A 21,212-nucleotide genomic window follows, 5' to 3' on the forward strand; every position below is an offset into this window, starting at 1 on the left:
GCTTATATTGTGTGTGCTTTGCTGTGCTCGTCATATTTTCTGGTTCGCCTGGGGGCCAAACACCGCCGCGGAAATCGGTGTAACGCCCAGATAAAGTCAGGTGGAGCTGAAGATGAAGTGGGCGAGATGGTGCCATGATGGAGGGTACCGGCGCAAGATGGGGCTAGATACGTCTTCATGTAGATGGTTTTGTTCGCTTCGTTTTATATATATCTCGTGTGTTTTTGTGGTGCGCGCAGAGCTGGCTGGCGTGAGACGTCAAGGGTGTGCCCGTGGGCGCTAACGCTAGCGGCCGCTGGGAAACAGCCGGAACTAGACCCTGAGATGAGCGGCACACCCCGTACCCTTCTTCCCTTTTTGTGGAAAAATAGAGGAGCGAGTGACCCCCCCGTGTTTTCGCCCACCTTTTCGTAAGAAACGTCAACAACAACACGGCAAAAGTGTGAATTTCAACTGTTACTTTCAAAACCTTCATTCAAATTCCGTTTCAAAGTATCGTTGTACGCTAAATAATTAACTTAATTGTAAAAATAATCTCTGAATTCTTTGAATTCAATATTACACTTTTTTATAATATTTAGACATAAAACCGTTGCCAAAAAAGCTCGTGTTAAATAATACATATTTGTGGACTTTCGGCATTTTGAAGTTGGTGCTTTTTCGTGTTTTTAACAATATTTCTGGCAAAAAGGTAGGTGAAATGGAGCGGGTCGCTTACGACGTACAATGGAAGTACTGCTGTGATATTGGAGCAAACGGTGTGACAGCTCAGGTACGGGGGCCAAATGCGTGTAAGTGGTTGGACAGCGTTGCTGCCGTGCCAGTGCCGCTCGGCCTCTGGGTATCATCATCGTCTGGTCAAAATACGAAATTCATGCTTGAAAGTACGGCTACAACGGGGAGTCTATCCGGTAGGCAACGGACGACAAAACGAGTCACTTGCAGATGTATTTCACGGACTATCATAAATGAGTATCGAGCCTCACAAAAACCACCACTGCGAGCAAGAAAAAAATAAGCTAACAGAAACCAACACAAACCAACTGCAGATAATACACGCCCGCGTTTGTTTATCTTGGTTCCGTCTTCGCCCCTAGCGGAGAACAAGAGATGAAGACGGCAAAGCCGCCGTGGAGGTCGATAATCGCGCTACAAGTCTGGTGAGAGAGGAGACAGAGGCGAGAGAGACGAGAGAAGCGACAGAAGCGACGAAACCGAGCGATGCGCAATCGTGAAGCGCGGAGAGGCGACGGCAGGGAGACTCGTTGAGTTGTGGTGTGCAAAGAAAAGAAGTCTCAGCGGCTAGTCCCGACCATATTACCGTCAATAGTGGGAGAGAAGACGAGATGGTCACAGTGACACACCTATTTTGCGTGCGGCTGTTGCTCGCCCTTGCTTGGAGATTGCCTCTTCCGCCCCCAACAGACGCGTATGTTTGCCGCCGTGCCTGGCCATCGCATGCACTTCGTCTACGTGTCATCGGCATCCAATTCCTCTTCTGCGTTTGGATCGTCCATAGAATTGCGTCGTACTCGTCCAGGAAAGGCCAGCCGCGCTTGTAGGCAGGGCGCTGCCGTGAGAGGACGGACGGTAGACTGCACATCCGATGCTGTGGTCTTGCCCGAGGTGCATCTGACAGATGGCAATTAATCTTACATGCAATGAGAGGCATTCGGGCTTTTCTTACCAATTCTGCTTTCCCGGTTTTTGAAATTCCGTCCGACCATGGATACGCCTGCATTTTCTTGACAAATGTCCAACCACGTTGCTCTACATGAAATCCCTTGGTCTTTTGAATGCGAACCGTCCGACGTTTACGACGCACTGGTCCGTACTGTACCCCTGTCTCTGTCCTATTGCATTTACCGCCCAAACAGTTCACAGTCACCATCTCGTCACATTGCATATCGAACTCTGCTCTATCACGGCCCTCGGTATGCAATACGCAACAACAGACTAACAGCCAGAGTCCACGACCAGGACCTCGACTTTGGTCGTTCATTTTCCTGGCTGACAGGGTTTGGCAACCTCGTCTCTTGGTTTTTTTCTTTATTTCTTTTTTTATGTGGCCCTTCAGTCGCGGTAGCCTGTGTCGTCGTTTGGTCGTCGTGTTGCATTTCTGGTGTGCCAGCCTGCATGTGCCATCCCAAGCCGGGCGTCTATTTCCCCTTGTTTTGTGGACCGAACCATCCCCATGCGGCTGGAAAAGACGGCGAGTTTTCACCCCGGCTGGCCTATCACATGGCCGCCCTTGTCATCTGGCGTACCCACTCTCTGGCCACTTACACCTAACAGACAACCGGTTGAACATCACAACGCACAACCAACCCAGGACAACTCTGGGCGCAAAAGTGAGGGTGTGCTGATTGACGATGTTCGCGGCAACAACCAGCCAGAGCACTTCCCACTTTGACTATCCCGTACCTTTCGCTCCACCCATATGCCCTTTGTCCTCGACGTTTTCCTTCTTCAACGACTTCGGCGATCTCTGCCCCCCTTCCCCGAGATCTATCAAAGGACTCGGCACTCGCGCCCAATCCTTCCTTCCTTAGCCCCCCTCCATTCGTCTTCTTTCCGATCGCAGCCCATATCGTGCTCGTCGTTTCAGCGGTTGCAAAAGCATCTGTGATCAACGGCAGCTTAGGGCGACTGTTGAAGAGGATGCCAAAAAGAAATAGAACAGAGCACGCGGTTGGTTAGAATCAAGGAGCACGCCCTCCTTGCTTGACCAAAGCCACTACACACGAAAATAACATAACAGTGTCTTTTATCTTGGATAAATAAAAAAACTACAAACGTTGTCTTGGCCGTAATACGGAGGACTGGCTTTGCACTCGCAACGGCCTCATAGAATCCGACTTGATTGGCACAAGCATCGTCTAGCCCTGAGGAAAGTAACCAACCCCCCAGGCCAAACGAGCCAAACAAGACGAATCCCTGTCTGCATACCATTCGCACCTACGAAATAGAAGTCGGTCACAGACAGCAACCACACGGCCGAGTAGGCACGGGCTGCACGCATTACTCCGTACTCATTGTGTTTGGTTGTGCTTTCTCTGTCTCTGTATCTTCCTGTTTTTCTCTTTCTTTTTTTCTTTCTTCTCATACCAACGGCTCCGACGAACCGACGGCCGAGACGTTTTCTATCAAAACCCACCTCGTCTAGGCGCGGTACAAGTCATCACTTTGAAATCTTGCACACCCCCGTAGTCCGCCCTCGACACACCCTCCTGCCCATCTTACCCCTTTAGATATATCGTCTTTTGGATGTGTTTCTTTCATCGTCAACGACGCTGCGCTAGCGAGTGTCCTGTACATTGTATCCAACGGCTCGCTCGAGGGGGCGGGTTTTAACCGCGCTTCTATGTACGAGCGAACTAGGTCGGCAAGGGAGAGCCCGTCCTGCGCGTATTGTCTTGTTTTCCTTTTCCTTTTCCTCCTGTTCTTTTTGTTTTTACAGTTGCTTGCACCATGGAATATTCGTTCTTTGTCCTTTTTGCACCATGGAATATTGTCCTTTTTGCAAAGGGCACGTGTCGATTGGACGTCGGCAGACAGCCAGGGTCAGACAGTCGCAGTCGTATAGTAAGCCGAGAAAGGCTGGGGGAAACGCTCGATCGGCAGCGTCATTGCATCGGCCCTGGCCTGTCCTCGGCAAGAATTTGTGAGGGCGTCTGTGATCGGCAAAGTGTTTGCTATTGCACGTTGGAGTCGCAGATGTGTGCCTGCAGGGGTCAGTCCACCATGTCGTTGTTCTTACGGATCTAGCTACGCGCTTGTTGTTCGCCTCTTGCCCTGTCCCGCGTTCGTCTCCTTCGTCTCATTATTGTAAGTGTCTGTTGCCCTCTTTAAGTTTTTATCAATTTATGTTTTTTATGTCTTTTTTATTTCTTTGGTTTTTTTTTTTTTTTTTTTTTTTTTTTTTTTTTTGGCGCCTTCCTTCCTCACGTCGCAGCGGACCTAGCCTTACAGACGCGGCCCTACGAGGCCTCTTGACGACCCCCCCTCGAGCCCTGTGCGGGCCCCGTCCACCTCGCTCTTTCTCAACATTCCGCCTCACTCCTGCCTCGATACGTCCATAGACGCCATCATGGCGCTTCCGCGTTTCTCCAAACGAGGTAAGAGCGATTTAGCGCCTCTTGCCGCTTTTCGTTCAGAGAAGCCATCGCAGCCTACCCGATGCGGCAGCAGCGATGGGGCCGGACAGACGCCGCTTCCTCCAGATCTTGATAAATAAATATACGGTAGCTCCTTCCTCCTTTGCATAATGTTTGTCCTGTTCTGGTTCTTCGTCTCTTGGCCATTGTTCCAAGGGGCCCAGATCCCCATCCTGGACCCTCAACTAATCGTCCTCGTTTCCCCTGTTCATCACCAGTCGCCAACTCTTCTTCACACCATCACCACCACCGCCACCCGGCTACGCTGAGCATATCGCTCCTGTTTCCTACACATTCTCCCTCAAACTACCATATTCATCCTGGTCCCGTTTTAGCCGTGCAGAAATAGTCCAACTCTGCCCTCTCTGTATTCGTTTTTTCTCCTTTGTTTTCCTTTGCACCTTCACTCGCATTGTGCTTCATTTGACCGTTCCCTCGTTTCCATGCTCTCAAAGTCCCTTATGACGGACGTGGCGTCGCCTGGCTTCCAGCCTTGTCGCTGGAACTGTACTGAAAATGGCTCACCGAGGAAACGACGATTCACTCAGGGCCGTCTTTTCCAACAAAGATGCTCCAGGAACAGTTAAACAAGTTGTCATCCCACGGACGTCTATGCCGGCGCTCCGCATCGATACCTCTCAGTCTCCAGCGGAGCCGATTTACAATCCCTACGCCGGGTTTGAACTCACTCTGCAGCGGTATCCTCTACAAGACAAGACACCGTCATCATCACGACAGCTGCACAGCCACCGTTTAGGACCTCGAAGACAGCAGCAAAACCAGCACGACGACCGGCCCGACCAGACGCACCAACAGGGACACGACGATCCACGGCAGCACCAGGCAACTCGGCCGCTCCCAAAAGAGTTCTACTCCCGCAGGCACCAGAGGCTTCGAGCACAAAATCCACAGCAAGTCATTCGGGGGCCGACCTGGGGCAAGATTCGTCGGGAAGACAAGTTTCCGCCACCGGTGCGTCCGGCTTCGATATCCCCTCATCCTGATCATTCTATGTACCCGTCGTACAAATTCATCCAGCCAAATTTTGGAATCGTGCACGATTATCAGCGACCGCTGCAGACGCCCGCTACAGCAATAACGAGGCCCAGCCACACAATATCACCGCAGTCACACTCTGGTCCCGGCTCCGAGCCTCTGACCGCCATGTCGCTGGCAGCCGGAGACGCGCTGCCATTCCAGCCCAGAAGCCCTCTTCCAGCTGAGCCAGTTCCACCGAAACGAAGTCGTTCTTCTTCGGAAGCTCACGAGGCCTACTTTCGACCACTGCCTCTTCGTCAGCAGATCGTTTCAAAGCGACAAAGGCGGACGCACTTGTATCACGGGGCCCCACGACAGACGGCGTACCCGATTCCCACGTCCAATCCTATTCAGCAGCACCCTCGTCCTCTTCCTCTGCCGCCGCCCCATTCATCCTCCAGCGCTGGGTCCGGGTATGATGTGAAAGAAACGATCCTAGAATTTCCTATGCCGCCTCCACCACATCCGTCAGCCAACTTCTTTCCTTTCCTCAGACCGGTGCCAGCTTCGCAGCCCCGCGCGAGCCCTAGAACGACTGTCAAACCATTGTGTCCATCCCCCCATCAGCACTGTGATGACAATGGTGCAGTCTTTCCCGAAGTTCCGGTATCTAGCCACAGCCCCATTCCGTATGCAAACAGGGAATCCGGGGTTACCAGGTATGCACAGACAAACACACATCTGTCTTCACTCGAAAGTAGCGACGTAACTAATATCACGATCCTGCAGCGTGGAAGGCGAGGTTGGGCCACGAACAGCATACAGGGCCAGTTTCACAGTCCCTCGGATCAACCTGTCTGAGAAACTCCCACAGGCCAGTGGATCCATCACACCGTCTATAGTCACGCCAAAAGCTTCTGCTTTCGCCCATCACAGTGTCAGCTTTGGCGGTCGCGAGGAGAGCTATTCTCTTGGAGTGCATGTTTCTCAAGAGGAGAACATGTGGGATGCTGAAAGCGCAAGTGGAAAAAACAGCCGTCAGCACGCGCATAGTAATTCCCACGCCGACACAATGACAGCAGATATCAGCTCCTTAGCCCTACCATATGGACACGCAACCCCAGTCGTTCAGCTTCTCAACAAGTCTCCCTTTATTGATATCATACACGGCATTCTCGCGGAGGCTCGCGCTGACCCTTTTCGCCTGCCAGCCATTCAGTCGGCAAGGCCGCATGGAGAAGTCGGTGATTTTCAACAGTCCCTGGACTCTGCTCTCCCGTTGTCTCAAATCGGCGCTTCGCAGCCAACTGTGTCTTCTATGCCTTCCATTAACCATAGACCCTTGTTTCGACTGCCGCACGCCGAACCTCCCAATTCATCCCATCTTGCGTCCTGCGTAGAGAAATACTCTACCCACATCCAGGCTCTTTATCACATCCTGCCTCCACAACGCCTCGGCCAACTCGTGGGTAGTTTCCTGGGGCGTTCTAAGACGGCTGAGCGGCCGCAACAAAGCACCGTCGCGGACCTAGTCCCGTTCCAGGCACAAGTTGAGCTAGCGATTGAGTATCTTGTCTTTGCATTGGGAGGGCTTTGCTGGGCCAAGTGGGACAATACCATATTTGACTCTGGGCCCGTATTCTCAGATCGGGCCACAAACATCCTGTATCATCTGTCCGGGAAACTAGCTGCTGAAAAACGAAAACAAACCTCCAGTACCACTACGAACAGCACTCACGGTTATCAACCGGCAGAGGCCGCAGGCACTTCTACATCGGCGCCGGCTCCCACACTAGACCTAGCACGGGCGTATCTTTTGGCAGCGTTGTTATGTGGACAGCTGGCACGGATCCAAGATGCAGCTGGCCACGTCCGGAACGCAGGCAACATTGTCCATTTCCTCATCCATCGCCCAGGGGGTGGAGGAGGACACGGCGCCATGCAAGGCTTCTACGGTCTGTCCCTCGTTGACTACAACCAGTATCCACACAGGCTTGTCGAGGACGAACGGCAGCTGGCCGCCCTCTACTGGACTTGTGTGCAGCTTGAGTTGTACGTACTATCTTGCACCAACCTTGCAAAACAGAACGTGAAAAAAGCTAACACGGCTTTCCCACAGCGAGATCAACGCGGAGACAGGTCAAGCCCCGTCTGAGCTTCATCGGTATCAAGCCGTGGTGCCAACACCAGATTCTGATGTTTTGAGATTTCCACGTGATAATGGCGACGACACCATGATGGCCGGCATGGAGGCAGTCGTTGATGTTGAGGCCGAAAGTGAGACCGAGAGTGAGCCTGCGGCCATTGGCGGCTTCAATATGCAGACCGCCCTGCGAGGTCACCTCAACTGCATCTACGGTGAGGCACACGGGGACAACGGTTTACCAACCCAAGAACAAAAACGAAAAATCGACATGGCTGTTGCCAACCTCCGGCGGCAGTTCGATGCCGTCTTGTCAGGCCGTGCAACATTGCCCCACACAGAGGCCAGTGTCCGGACGGCTCGCGCGTGCTCCGCCTATTGGGAAGCCAGGTCCTACGGTGTGCTCTTCAGCCTGCTCAAGCCGCAGCAACAGGTCGACATGGAGGAGATGGCCGAGGTCGTGTGCAGTATAACCGAGACGATCAGGGCGTACCATGGCCTCGAGAGCGACCGTCTCATACTGCCCAACGCATTTGGGACAGCTATGCTGTAAGTTGGCTCTCCCCCTGTTACTCTGCAAGATACAACGTATACCAAGGATCATCGATGCGCTTCTGGTAGATGCTGACCCACCACAGCCAATGCCGCTACTTGCTGCTCCTTTTCGCAGCTTCCCGCGCACTGCCCGCCCTGGCGGCCTTTGTTGACGATGTCTCCCTACGCGAGCTGATTGACCACACACTGCTGTCGTTCCAGGAGCTCCTCATGTTCCGGGACATTCTAGAAGCGGCTCGGCAAGTGCTGAAAACAATCCGAGCAAGACTGCAGCCGCATGGAGGGAGCGGCACCGCAATGCAACCAGGCCCTGGCACCATGCCCGAGCTGTCCCTGTATTGCCCACCATTCAGGACAGTGCCGGGGATCGCCTCGAGCATTCCAACGGCCAGCACGATGGACTCATTTATCTCATTCCCGACCCCCAACTCGCCCCACCTTTTCCCGTCCTCTGCTTTCACGTCTCCGCAGCATTCGCCCAGCATCTCGGCCACGTCGTCTTCCCCGTCCCCACGGTCGGCCACGTTTGTGCCAGGCAGCCTGCCATTCCGGCCTGAGACCTTGGCCATTCTCGCCCCAGCATCTGGCCCAGGACCCATATCGCCGGGTGCCGTCTATCCGCGTCCTCCAAATGCGGCACCGCCAGTCAACGCCTTGCCCATCCAGGCGGAGCGGGTACCGGCCAACGCGGCCGATTTTGACGGCTTTGCCTACCATCTGGGGCTGTCTCTCTTTGGACGACGTTGAAGAATTGGATACCGACGAGGAGTGCGCGCACGACGTGTGTCGCGCGACACTTTGTTTCACTTTCTATCTTTTCTCTGCATCTGTTTTGTTTTTATTTGGACACACATGTTTTGATTTGTTTTTATTACACTTTCTCTTCTGCCTGCCTTCATTTACGTTCCGTTCTTTTCTTTACTTTTCGGCCATTATGATGCTTTTCTTTGCTTCTCGCACGTCAGACCACACACGATTCAGCCAAGTTGGCCGTTACAACAGACTAATGTTCTCATCTTGCATAGTAACTTGTCATGGTGTCTTTGCGTCTGAGTGCCTCTTATTTCCCTTCGGCTGTATATTTTTTTTACATTTTTTTCAAGCAGTTTCGGCGGAATTTTACTTTTGGGGTTTCTCGGAAGATTTTTTTTTGAAATTTATTACAATCTCAATGCAGGGCCACATGTACGTAATATGTTTTGTATCCGACGCGACTTGTTCTATGTGGCCTACGGCTTTCTTAACAACAACAACGAAGTCCTTTTCGCACAAAACATCAGAAGCTGGAGCCGACAAAATAATGTTCAAGCCTCGGCATAACCGCTTCTTGGTCTCCGGGCGGTGGCTCCATCACACTCTCTTGGACGTGTTGCTATCCGAAACATTACGACAGCGTTCAGTCCGTCTTCCCTGTTTGTTGATATGGAGACAAAGACGGGCAGAAGAGCAAAGGTACAGCCAACACCGGCCTCGAGCTGACGGAGCACGACGTATCTCAGTTTTCGCTGGGTGGTGGTGGTATGCCCCTGGCGGTTCCCCATATGGGTTAAATTTAGCCAATGGTCGTCTGCTAGCGCCCCTCTTTCCCCTGGCCCGTCCGGGTTGATTGGGCGCTGCAACGGTAAGCTCTAGCGTGACTTGTCCACGACTTGATTACGTCCAGGGCCTCATCAGTGTCTCCGTTGCCCACACTCGCCATGATGTCGCGTCGTGACGGGCTGGCGCTGCGTGTTGTCATGGCAACATGTGCTAGTACTGGCGGGGCGGCGACAGAATCAGACAAGAGTGACAGGCACCCGAAGCCTCCATCCATCGGTCGAACATCGATCCAGCAAGACGACCCAGATAAAAAAGAGGCCCCAGAACTGGAAATGAAGCACCACCCATTTTTTCTCGTCCCAACTAATTTGCGACCAAACAAACCCTTGGCGCACACAGGCGAGATGGGTCTCTGGACAGACATCCGCCAAATCTTGAACATCTCCCGTACCAAACTGGGGAGGAGAACGCGGCACAGTGGCAGGAACGGAGACTGCCACATCGAATTCCTTTCAAGCTGGACGCCCTGCCAGCCTTTCTCTACATCGTAAACGGCTTTCTTGCCTGCCTCGCTATTTCGCATGCATCGAAACACGCGCGGCTCACTTGCAGCTCGGCGAGCAAGTTCAACAGCTGGTGTCCGCATCCACATTGTCGGTCCAATGACAGAGCTCCACGATCGAACGCAAGTGGACAGACTCATATTCTGTAGAGGAGGAGGCAGGGCCAGGGGGTTGCCCCGTCTGCAGCCAAGACATGTGCTTTTGCGAGACACTGCTAGAGGGCAGCTGTATTTGGGACTTCGCATGGCCGCTAGCCACCAGGGAATGATCTGTACGGGATACGTATCAGTATTTGCATGGCCAGGTCCGCCGCCCCATCACCTCTCGCTTTTGTCCTCCGGAGACTTGCGTTTTGCGAATTTGCACGTCGTAGATCCCAGCAAGCCCAGACGGTCCTAGAAAAGCGACGGCGTCTTCTCCATGGCAACGACGACAAGCACGAGGACAGATCGGGTTACAGATAACACCAATCAGCATTGTGCAGCAGTCACTTAGACTTCGACGACTGTTCCTTTCACGGAGGACATATCTGTCATCGCGCTTTTAGAACACAATGCAATCGGGCAGGCCAGCGGTGCAACAAGCAGCACCGCATCGATGGGCTGTCGTACGAATGAGCAAAGGGCTGGTTCCACGGAGTACGACATGAACAGCTCACCAGAGCTATGACCATATTTGTACATCGTGCGTCGCATGCGTGTGAGCTTGTGTTGTACCGTGTCGATACAGTGTATATACTGTCCAAATAGCGTGCCGCGTCTGCATCCTGGCACGTTTCGATTTTCAGCTGAGGTCGCGCAGCCCTTTCAAGATGGCCCAACACACTGAACAAACCCAACCTCCCCCATCTTGCATTGGCCGGCAGGCCCGGGTCGTGCACATTGACTGCATGTGCAATCATGCAATCACAAATCAGGGTGGTCGGTGATGCAGTTTTGGGGCCAATTGGTGGCCAATTGGAAATGACAGTGTCCAAGGAAGCTGCCGGGAGCTACTTGTCGTGCAGCCACCGTACCTGCCACCTGCTAATTCGTATTGTCTCGTCCATTGCAGCCCAACCAGCGGTGAGTGCGTCGCGACAAGTCACTGGAGAAAAAGAAGCAAAGAAAAGGACAGAAACGACACAGACTCGCACATGTCATTGGAAGTAGCAAGAACCAACAAAGTCCAGCGCGCGATGATGGAAGGCGCCAGGCAGCTAGCTGAGGAAAGCCGATAATTGCAGGTGCGGACCCACTAACCGATTTGGGCACCTTGTAAACAACAACAATAACAACGCTTTGCCGCACCTGCTCGCTTGCTCGACTCGCCGGGATGGTCCTTCCACAGCAAGAGAAGCTCTAGGAACAGCCCCAAACCGCAAGAGGAGGGAAAGAACTAAAAGTGGAGGGCACGACCCACTCCATGTGCAAAGTAAACAAGCGCCCACCAGCGTCTGGACCCTGTTTTCGGGCGGTTTGTTACTTTTCAGTGCCCTCCAATCTCCAATCTCCTCTTGTGTGTGCCCTGGCTGCACCGCCCTGGTCGGAACACTGGCCTCGTCCCTCCTCCTGGCCCCCCCGCTTCCCCTTTCCTCAGATCAGGAGGGATCACCAGGCCGGCTTCTGTGTATTTGCTCCAGTTTTAAGCCGGTTGCCGTGCAGCAGCGGTTTGTTTTGTTGTCTACTAGCTTTGTTTGGGGGTCGGGGAAGGCGCTGCCCGAATCCGTCGGTGGGCGGTCCTGCCTATGTTTGCGTAGTTTGTGCTCTTTCCCACAGAGTTGGCGCTCGACAGCCACTGGCCCTTGCCTCCGCCTCGCTGCTGCCCGGGTGCCCCCTTCCCTCGTCGTACTCTCGCGAAATTTCCTATTTCTTGCCAGCCCGTCCCCATCCTCCCTCCTGCCGTCTTTTCCTCTCTTCTTCTTTTCTTTCTTCTGTTTCTTCCCTTCTCTCCTCTCTTACTTCTCTTCCTCTCCATAGCACATCCATCTCCAGCTTCACGTTCCAACCCAACCACTTTCAAAATCGTCCATCCAATTAGCTCCGGCTACATCATTCTCTTTCTCCCCTTCCTTTGAAGAAAGAGCGCCTGGTAGGAAGAAAAAAGTCTCGCACTTTTTTTTTCCTTTCTCGTGCTCGCTGTCAAAGGTCGTCAACCTGGATTTTGAAGCCAGAGTCCCCGTTCCCTTCAGCATCTTTCCGTCTTCCTACAAGGAGGACAACAAGCCCACTGAGGTGAACACCACCCAGACCCACGAGGAGTTCAGTGTTCAACTCCCCCAGCACCACGAACGGCCCGGACGGGAAGGTCAATACTCTTCTTCATACGTTGTCAACGAGTCCGCCAACAACAACTACCCTTACCGGGAAGAAGAGGTCCGTGTCACTCGTGAAGAGGAACGTTACCGCCGTCCTGGTGTCCGCCGAGAGTACATTCGTGAAAACCGGTAGGTCCATGTCAAAGAACAGAGAGACGTGACATGACGTCGAAAGAGTGAACACTAGCGTCTTTGCAACGGTTTCTAGCGACACGTTTTCCCAAGCATTCCAGCAAGGCTCGGGGCGTGCCGTCATTCCTCGTTCCAGTTGCAAACGCCTCGGCGATCTCCTGGTGCCTGATCGTGCGTGGCATTCCAGAAACAGACACACGGCTAACAAATTTCCATTTTCAGTCCCCGCACGACCTTCTCAGAGACTACTGTAGAGTACGATTCTCGTCGCCCCAACTACGACACCGCCATTGACATCGCTGAGCGCGAATACCGCACCCGCTACCAGCCCACGTACCACCGCGAAGAGGCTCGCACCACCTTTTCCGACACCACTGTCGATTCCGGCCGCTTCCCCCAGCAGCAGGAACAGTCTTCGTTTGTCGAGGACTCTACCACCGTCGACGCACCGATCGCTCGTCCTACCCAGGGCAGCACTTTCTCGCGCAAGTCGACCAAGGTCGTCGAGGACATTCTTGAGCCGCAGGCTATCACCCGCAAATCCAACAAGATGGGCTACTACGACGAGGAGGGTGAGTTTTCTTTTAACCCTTTCCCTGCTTCTGTGCTTTTTGCTTTTCATTTCCCTTCCCTGCGTCTCCCATGCGACGCGACCAGCTTCTTGCCGGTTCGCTCTCTTATTAGCGTCTACGGTTACTAAGCATTGGCTCGGTTTCGTTTTCCTCTCCTGCCACAATCTACAGGCAACTACCACTCGTTCCGCCACGGCGTGCACAAGCTTGCTGACCGTCTGATTCACCCTGAAGGCCGCGATGTTGAGGTCTCGGAGTTCCGTGAGACGATCCGCTCCAGCGGCGGTTCGTCCCGCGGTCGCCGCAGCGTTGATGAGGACGTGCCCCGCAACACGGTGTCCATCCCGTGCCACCACATCCGCATCGGCGATATCCTGATCCTGCAGGGCCGCCCCTGCCAGGTCATCCGCATTTCGACCTCGGCTGCCACTGGCCAGCACCGCTACCTGGGTGTCGACCTCTTCACCAAGAAGCTGCACGAGGAGTCGTCGTTCGTCTCGAACCCCTCGCCGAGCGTCGTCGTTCAGTCTATGCTGGGCCCTGTCTTCAAGCAGTACCGCGTGCTTGACCTGCAGGAGGGCAACGTCGTCGCCATGACCGAGACTGGCGACGTCAAGCAGGGCCTGCCTGTCATTGACCAGTCCAACCTGTGGGCCCGCCTTCTGCGCGCCTTCGAGTCTGGCCGTGGTTCCGTCCGCGTCCTGGTTGTCAACGACCACGGCCGCGAGCTGGCTGTCGACATGAAGGTCGTCCACGGTGCCAGCCTGTAAAGTGTTTCCCAACACAGAAAATGATTATGCATCTGCTTGCATTTTCCCTTTTCGATGTCGTTGGAAGCACGGCCTGTTTGGCGTAACCTCCTGTTTCCTTGAGTCTTGTGTTTAGAAAGCATTTTTGTGTACGTATAATGCGTGCGCGGTTGTCAGAACCCCGTCGTATTCGCAGTTTTTAGGATGGACAAACTTTTTGGATATTCATGAGTCTTGCTATCTGTTTTTATATAATTTACTTTGCTTGGTATATATTCTCTTGCCGTTCGAAATGCTCTATGCGATATGCCGTGTGGTTTGTATCGTCGTGTGACTGGGTAAATCTGACAGCATGACGGCCCAAGTTGATGCCTCCTGGTGATGTTCTCACCGACGACGTATTGTTTTCGACATGCGGCGTTTGTTTTTGTTTCGTATTTATTCATTTGGCTTCGGTGGTTTGATGTTCTATTTTCTAGTTTAAATTTCGGTGTCTTGTCGAAATCCGATTTTTTTTAAAATTTAAATTATTTCTTTTATGCAATATGGATATTTATTAAAAAAACATCTCACTATACAGAAGTAATTCATGTCAAATTCGCGACGACATTTAATATAATCTTTTTACCCTCAGATTAAGTAAAAGACGCTTTACTCCGTATGTTGGGCATCGTATTCAATTGTGTGCTGCAAAGAAGCAGAAGCGCAACCGTTCCCGCCCTCGTCGGATTCAACGCACAACGCGCATGCCGTGTTTGTCACGAGGGCAGTTAGGTTGGAGATTGAGAGCTGCGAGACGACTACCCTGGGCAGCCGAGTGCTGTCGCAACGGACCGGCTGGGCCTTTCAGCTGAAGAGAGCCTGAAGTCAAGCTTCGCTTGTGCCAAAATAGGCATAGCTCACGTCGAAATTACTCCGTACAAAGCTGGATCCTTTGTCAAGATTTGACGTACCTATTCTGTACAAGGGTGGAATGCATCTTGCGTAGCATCGCCTCGGGAGCTTGCCAACGCAGAGAGTGTGGGACGAATGGAGGGCGAGAAAAAGGTCAAAAGCTCGAAGACCAAGTGGTCGACACCTGGTCCGTCCAATACTCATACCAAGACCCAACAATCCAATGTGCCCAACATTGGCAATACGAAGAACGTGCGAGAAATACCGCCGGCTGTCGGCCAATACGAGCAGACGTGACGCGTGCCGCGACGCACTTGGTGGCCCGCCTTTCCTTCGCTTTATAAAGATGGTGACCGGTTTGAGTTCCTGGTAAAGTCGGACGCGACCAGTCTCGACGACTCTCTGGTACCGGGTTCGGATAATGCTCCGTTGCGAAATTGTAACAAAGCTGTTCCTGGTTTTTTTGCTCTCTTCGTCGCCGCTTGCCGACTATTGCCAACCAGCACGGCATACGCCGCACAGGGAGGAATACATCGTACCTGGACCTGTCGTACACCGCGCTACTTAATACGACACATGGAGTATAACGTATCTGTGGAGATATAAGAGTACAGAGTACGACAGTTAAGAGAACAAAATAGCCCCAAGCACTTCGTGTAGTGGGTGGGACGCAATTTCACGTCCGGCATGTTTCCTGCATTATTTTCTGCAGTATGGCGATTGTTCACCATTGCACAAAAGTTAAGAATGATGTATGCGCCAAAACAACGGAGGTCGTGATCTGGAAAACGTGAAAGCACATGCGCATGTCGACTAACAGAACGAATGGTAAATTCAGTCGTGCAATGCATGCTGTGGGTGTGTAACACAGACGAGCGCTTGAGCAGGAGCACCTGTTGTGCGTGACCGTGGTTCGCACTGGTTTTTTGTCTCTGAATCCTTTGGGCTTCATCTGGGGCTGATAATTGAACTCCCTGGATGCCAGACAAGAAGTGCAGAAAAAGGAAAAGGCACCGAAAACAGGAGACACATAACCCACAAAAGAACGGGAGCAGCACCGCCTGAGAAAGAGGGCAGGGCGAGGTGTGCGAGGCTGGAGGGCACAAGTCAAATGTGAAAAGAGTGTGTGTCTTGTCTCGATTCTTATTCTTTTTTTCCTTTTTTTTTTTTTTTTTTTTTTTTTTTTTTTTTTTTTCCTAAATATTTGATCTGTCTTCCCTACGGCAGAGAAGAAGACGTCCCGTGCAATAAATCAGGGTCCCTGGCACCTTCCCACGCATCCACCTGCTGCGTGTCTCGCGCTCCTGCCTCCAGGGGCTGAACGGGCAGTTAATATGAAGAGCCATTATCAATTGAGCCAGAAAAGAGAGCGCGCCGTGTAGTTACCCGTGAAAGGAAGGAACAAGGGCGCGAAACTGTCACGGCGTGATTGTTTGCCGTGGTATCTGGGCGTGCCAATTGCGAGGAAAGCACAACTGTCGTGCGTAGGTGCTTCCTCCCCTGCCGGACGCGTCTTTGACCCGGTCCTTCCTGAAAGAGCGCCGTGTGTACGCTCTTCCTATTTCGCAATCATCACAACGTGTCGTCTTGCTTTTGTACAACTTCCTGTCACCTTCATCTTCTCCTGAAGCTCACCGGCTGCCATTGAACGACCTCAGTGCATGCAAAAGAGAGAACTTTCCCCTGGAACCGAACCAGGTCCACAAGGACATACCTTCCTGGTAGCTCGGACGAAACGCAGATCGCTGACCTGACCCGCATGCCTTTGCAATTTCTTTTAATCGACGACAGAAAATGAGACAAAAGCTGCCGACACCTTTCGTCGTCGACATTGCCACTTTGTCTTTGTCGGGTCCCGCCCTCTCTCTCGCATACGTTGTTTGTTACTGAAATCTGCTTGCCACGGCCTTCCCGTTTAATCAGAACGCAAACACGCCGATTGACGCTCGTGGCGCGTTTTCTACAAAAGCAATACGAACGACATACTCCGTATTTATGCTCTTTCTCGCGCATTCTATACACCACGGACGGCCCCGGCTGCATTTCGCAATCGACAAACCGCCAGCAACGAGCGCATTGAGGCCAATGCTGCAATAGACTCGCTGACCGAGTCGCCGAGCCATCTCACAACTCAAGACAAAGAGATCCGTCCCGCTCCCAAAACGCAAACCAACGCGAGCAAACACCCGCCGAGACGTCTCTCTACCTCCCTCCCCCGACGGCCGTTGGCATCTCCAAGTCATGTTGGCACGGGCAGCAGTACACAATCATCGTTTCTCTAGTCCCCACTGGTCAACATCAGCGGAGGCTGTTGCGCACCCGGTTGCGCGTGGGCTTAATTGGCGGAGGAGGACAAGGAGGACGACGAGGACGACGAGGTGCTGACCACGAGACGGACACAGCGCGTACGCCACGTACCGAGATCGAGACGAGAGCACGAGACGCGATCTCTTTCCCAGCCATCCCCATTTGCCATCAATCGCATCCTCACCCCCCTGCGAATTGGGACGACTTACCTTACCACTACTCTCGGCCTCGCGATCCCAGACCGACATTTTGACCTGGCCACTCGCTTCTAACCGATCCCCCCTCGCCTCACACACTTGGCCGCCGTTCCTGCGGCCGCAGTCCAGTTCGCTGTCACGCCGAGCCAATTCCCAACGTCCAGCTGTGCATTTCCGATTGCAGCGAAGCTCTTCTAAACTCTTGCACAGCTCCTTGATTGGCGGACTCTCGGTGCTGGCCATTTTCCTCCTCCTCTTCCTCCTCTTTTCTGGTACGTTTTGGCAAATCTGGCACAGTCAGCAGCTCCCTTGCGCTTGGTCGTGTGCAAGGAATAGCAAACGTCGCACAGGTCCAGCCAGGCCAGCTCAGCCCAGGCGGACCCAGCAGCAACAGCCTATTGTGAGCTTGCAAAACTTCCTTTCCTCTCCACCCACACTTGGCACTATCCACTCTGCCACTCCCGCAACCATACCCCTGTATCGTGTCCGTCCCGTGCTAGCACAGGGCCGTTTTTGGGCGCGCGTTCTCCCGCCACCTCTTCCCAGCCTCCCCAATTAATTTTGCTAATGACGCCAGTCTGCCATTTTCTCAAAGCTCACCCCGTCCTGCTTTCGCTGGGCTCGCCTGCTCGTCGACGACCGTCTCCTCTGTCTTTGGTCTTGTTTGCTCCAGGGCTGCCTCCCTTCCAACGACCAGCCCTCAATTGACTGCCGGCCTGGTCTCTTTTCGTTTTTGCTTGCTGTCTTTGCCTCGTTTTGCCATTGTCACATCGCTTTCTCGCTTTTTCGGCCCTTGGGTTGACTGTCTCGTCGAGCAGCAAGTCCGTTTTGAAGAGTAAGTTGGACCCAACCTCACTTCATCCCTTTCCGCCAAGCCTTGATGCACCCCGTCCTTCGCTTCTCTATTTTGTTCTCTGTCCTCTCTGCACGTTTTGCTGCCACTCGACATCTTTGTTGTGCTTCGTTGCCTTCACGGGCTCCCTCAGACATAGCGTCTGGCTACCACCGGAGACAACATCTTGCATGTGCAACGCGATGCTGTTCCTGTTCTCGCCGTTAAACTGCAGCTTCTGTCCCCTTTCGTCTCCTCCTTGCGCCTTCCGTCGTCCGAGATTCTAACCGCTCGCAGCTTGACACCTTCGCTTCTCATTGTCCTGTCCATTCTTGTTTTTGATTTGTTTTGTCCTTCACTTCCTCGAGGGGAGAGCTCTTTGTGGTTATTGAGCTACCGCAGCGCTTACTGCGGCCTCTTGTCGCTTTGCCCGCCCACGTACCGGACCTGTCTGGTGCTGGGCAGCACGACTCGGGCACATTGAGTGACTCCGCCCCCGCTTCCTTTCACGACCGTTACGACCGTTACGAACACACACCGACTCCCTCCAAGCAGCGCCCGCAAAGCCGGCAGACACAGCACAGCCAACAGAGCCGGCGCTCCTCTCTCCAGCGGCCCTATACACCCCAGGGATACCACACCCATACGACCGCCTCAGCACGCTCCGCGCTCTCCGAACGTGAAGCACGATCTACACCCAACTCTCAACGTTCTCTGCGCCGTACACCGCGTTTCGTTTCTAGCCCCCCTCCGGGCGAGGCCCGATCGCAGTCGATATCGTCCCCTGCCGATAGCCAGTCCCGGTCTCAAACCCAATCTCAGTCTCCCAAGTCGAGTCCTCCGCGAAGGGTCCATCTTGCCGCAGTATCGACTGGAATCAGCCCGCGCCTTGCCTTTTCCACCGCAGAGCCCATCAAGCAGCAGGACCAAGTTCAAAGCACTCGTAGACCTCCCTCGCAAGACCTGAGCGACGACCAGGACGACGAAAACGAAGACGAAGACGACGACGACGACAGTAAGTACGACAAACGATCGCCTGTCGTAGGGCGTTCCTCGAGACCTGCCTCGGAACCCGTTGAGGGTAACGCAGCGTCGTATCGAGCGGGTGCCGACATCCACCCGGCCGTACGCATCTCGAAGCGGACACACAACGCCATCCTATTCGCTATTGAAGGCCTCACTCATCCATACAAGCTCTCGCAGGACTACGAGGAGGAGACCGCAAAAATGGTGGATCTTCTCGTCGAAGGTGATGGCTCTAACGGCAACGGAAATGGCAATGCGGTGCCGACATCCCGCCCGCAAATTCCTATTCCACAGCCGACAAGTTCGCCACGAAGCAACATTCGAGGTCCAAGAATGATTATGCAGGAGCGCCAAGAACGGGAGGCACGGCGAGCGGAACGGGAACGGATGGATAGGGCTCAAGCAGAGCAGGATGCTCGAGTCGCGGCTGAACAAAGACGGCAAGCCGCTGAACGTGAGCGCGCTGCAGCTGCTATAGCGGCTGCAGCAGCGGCAGCATCGGCAGCACCGGCCCCTGCTTTCCAATCCACATCGCAACAAGTCGACCCCGCCACCCAGCGGAGACAGCAGCGGGCCGAGCGCACGGCAGCGGCGACATCTGGCCAGCTCGCGCCTCCTCCTACCATCCAGCAGCAACAAGCACCACAACAACCTCATATTTCATCACAACAACAGCAGCACCAACAGCCGCCGCAGCAGCAACAACAGGCTCAGCCAAGACCTGTGCGCGTCCCTCAAAGCACTCAAATACCCCAGCAGCCAATCAACCAACCCCCAATATCCGCTGTACCACCTCTGGCTGCAAGTGGTCGCCAGCCTTCAGCAAGCGGAATCCCAGACCCGGCACCACGGCCATCGGACCAAACGCAGCCGCAGGCCGGGCTTGACGGGGTTGATGCAGGAACTGGCGGTGCTAGGGGCCAGCCGCGGAACTCGTTCCCCCACGCTTTTGAGCGGTGGGAAGCGCTGTCTGCGCACTGGGAGGGCTTGACGAGCTTCTGGATCCGCCAGTTGCAGCAGCGGTCGGAAGAGATCAACCAGGATCCCTTGAATCGGCAACTTGCGCGACAGGTGACGGATCTGTCGGCCGCAGGCGCCAACCTCTTCCACGCCGTTGTGGAATTGCAACGCTTGCGGGCCAGCTCGGAGCGCAAGTTCCAGCGCTGGTTTTTCGAGATGCGCGGCGATATGGAGCGCCACACCGAGGTCCAGGCAATGCTGGAGGCCGCCATCCAAGAAGAGCGCCGTGGCCGCGCAGAGGCCATCCGCGAGGCAGTCGAGAACGAACGCTCAAATTCCAAGATCCAGAAGCAGCTTGCCGAGATGCGTAAGGAGCTTGCCATCTCCAAGGATGAGGCGCGGCGAGCATGGGAGGAGCTTGGACGGCGCGAGCAGGAGGAGAGGGACCGTGTAATTGCGTTGCAAGAGGGGCAGCCGACGATCGTTGGCGGTGTTCAGGTAGTGCCTATGACACAGGGTCTTCCTCTCCGCCAACACACCATCACCACGGGTCATGAGCAGCAGCAGCCGCCACCACCGCAGCCGCAACCACAACAGCAGCCACAACAGCCACAGCAGCCGCAGCAGGTGCCTCAGCAGCAACACCAACAACAGGCGCCGCCGCCCCAACAGGTCCCACCACAGCAGCAGAAAACGCCACTGTCCGCTCTAGAGCAGCTCCCATCTCAGACGCAGCAACGCTACCAAGCGTCACCGCAACAGCAGCCTGCGTACACCCGGCCGCCGGTTAGCGCTGCGGGACCTAATACAGCTGGTGCTGAATACTACCAGCAGCCACATGGCCAGTCGGACACAGCGCCGCAAGGGTCTGATGAGACCTATGAAGGTAAGCTAGATCGGGATTTTGAGGGCGAACGGTGGACGGTAAGGATCGAATTTGCTAACGGTCGGGTTGTAGAAGAAGAGCTGCAGTATGGAACGCCGTCATCGCTGTCCGCCCCTGGATCGACATATCCGCCATCGGCCTCCCATCATTATTATACCGCCCCTACCCCCGCAGACTACTCCGGTCAAGGTTTTGCTGGACCCGGCTGGGAGACGATTCCCCGCCATCACCACCCGACGCGGCTGAGCGATGTGATCGAAGAAGACGATGAGCGCAGCCGGACGTCTGCCAGCCAGGTCAGCCGTGGCGACAGACAGTGATGGCAGTGCTCTGATCCTTCTGCGTCCTGGACTCAGTTCGTAACCCTCCGCCGTCGAAATTTGTTGTTTATTTGCGTCGATCGCCTTGCTTCGTCGTGGCCTAATT

At 54.1% G+C, this 21,212-nt stretch overlaps 4 protein-coding genes across 4 annotated transcripts; all 4 read left to right on the forward strand.

The window, feature by feature from the left end:
• Window positions 1-4,673: 4,673 nt before the first annotated feature.
• Window positions 4,674-6,667, forward strand: SPBR_09201 (uncharacterized protein; the record flags this gene model as incomplete). The annotated part of the gene is made up of 2 exons (XM_040767327.1): window positions 4,674-5,608; window positions 6,559-6,667. 2 exons carry the CDS (start codon window positions 4,674-4,676, stop codon window positions 6,665-6,667), a joined length of 1,044 nt encoding a protein of 347 aa, XP_040622636.1.
• Window positions 6,668-7,074: 407 nt separating this feature from the next.
• SPBR_05894 (uncharacterized protein) lies at window positions 7,075-8,580 on the forward strand (the record flags this gene model as incomplete). Its single annotated transcript, XM_040764157.1, has 3 exons — window positions 7,075-7,187; window positions 7,255-7,827; window positions 7,917-8,580. The coding sequence occupies 3 exons, from the start codon at window positions 7,075-7,077 to the stop codon at window positions 8,578-8,580; spliced, it is 1,350 nt and encodes a 449-aa protein (XP_040622637.1).
• Window positions 8,581-11,339: 2,759 nt separating this feature from the next.
• On the forward strand, window positions 11,340-13,705 carry SPBR_05662 (woronin body major protein; the record flags this gene model as incomplete). The annotated part of the gene is made up of 4 exons (XM_040763925.1): window positions 11,340-11,348; window positions 12,062-12,360; window positions 12,586-12,935; window positions 13,107-13,705. The coding sequence occupies 4 exons, from the start codon at window positions 11,340-11,342 to the stop codon at window positions 13,703-13,705; spliced, it is 1,257 nt and encodes a 418-aa protein (XP_040622638.1).
• Window positions 13,706-19,141: 5,436 nt separating this feature from the next.
• SPBR_05729 (uncharacterized protein) lies at window positions 19,142-21,106 on the forward strand (the record flags this gene model as incomplete). Its single annotated transcript, XM_040763992.1, has 2 exons — window positions 19,142-20,786; window positions 20,961-21,106. 2 exons carry the CDS (start codon window positions 19,142-19,144, stop codon window positions 21,104-21,106), a joined length of 1,791 nt encoding a protein of 596 aa, XP_040622639.1.
• Between the last annotated feature and the right edge of the window lie 106 nt (window positions 21,107-21,212).

This window comes from Sporothrix brasiliensis (assembly GCF_000820605.1).
Source record: "Sporothrix brasiliensis 5110 chromosome Unknown Cont15, whole genome shotgun sequence".
NCBI classification, from domain to species: domain Eukaryota; kingdom Fungi; phylum Ascomycota; class Sordariomycetes; order Ophiostomatales; family Ophiostomataceae; genus Sporothrix; species Sporothrix brasiliensis.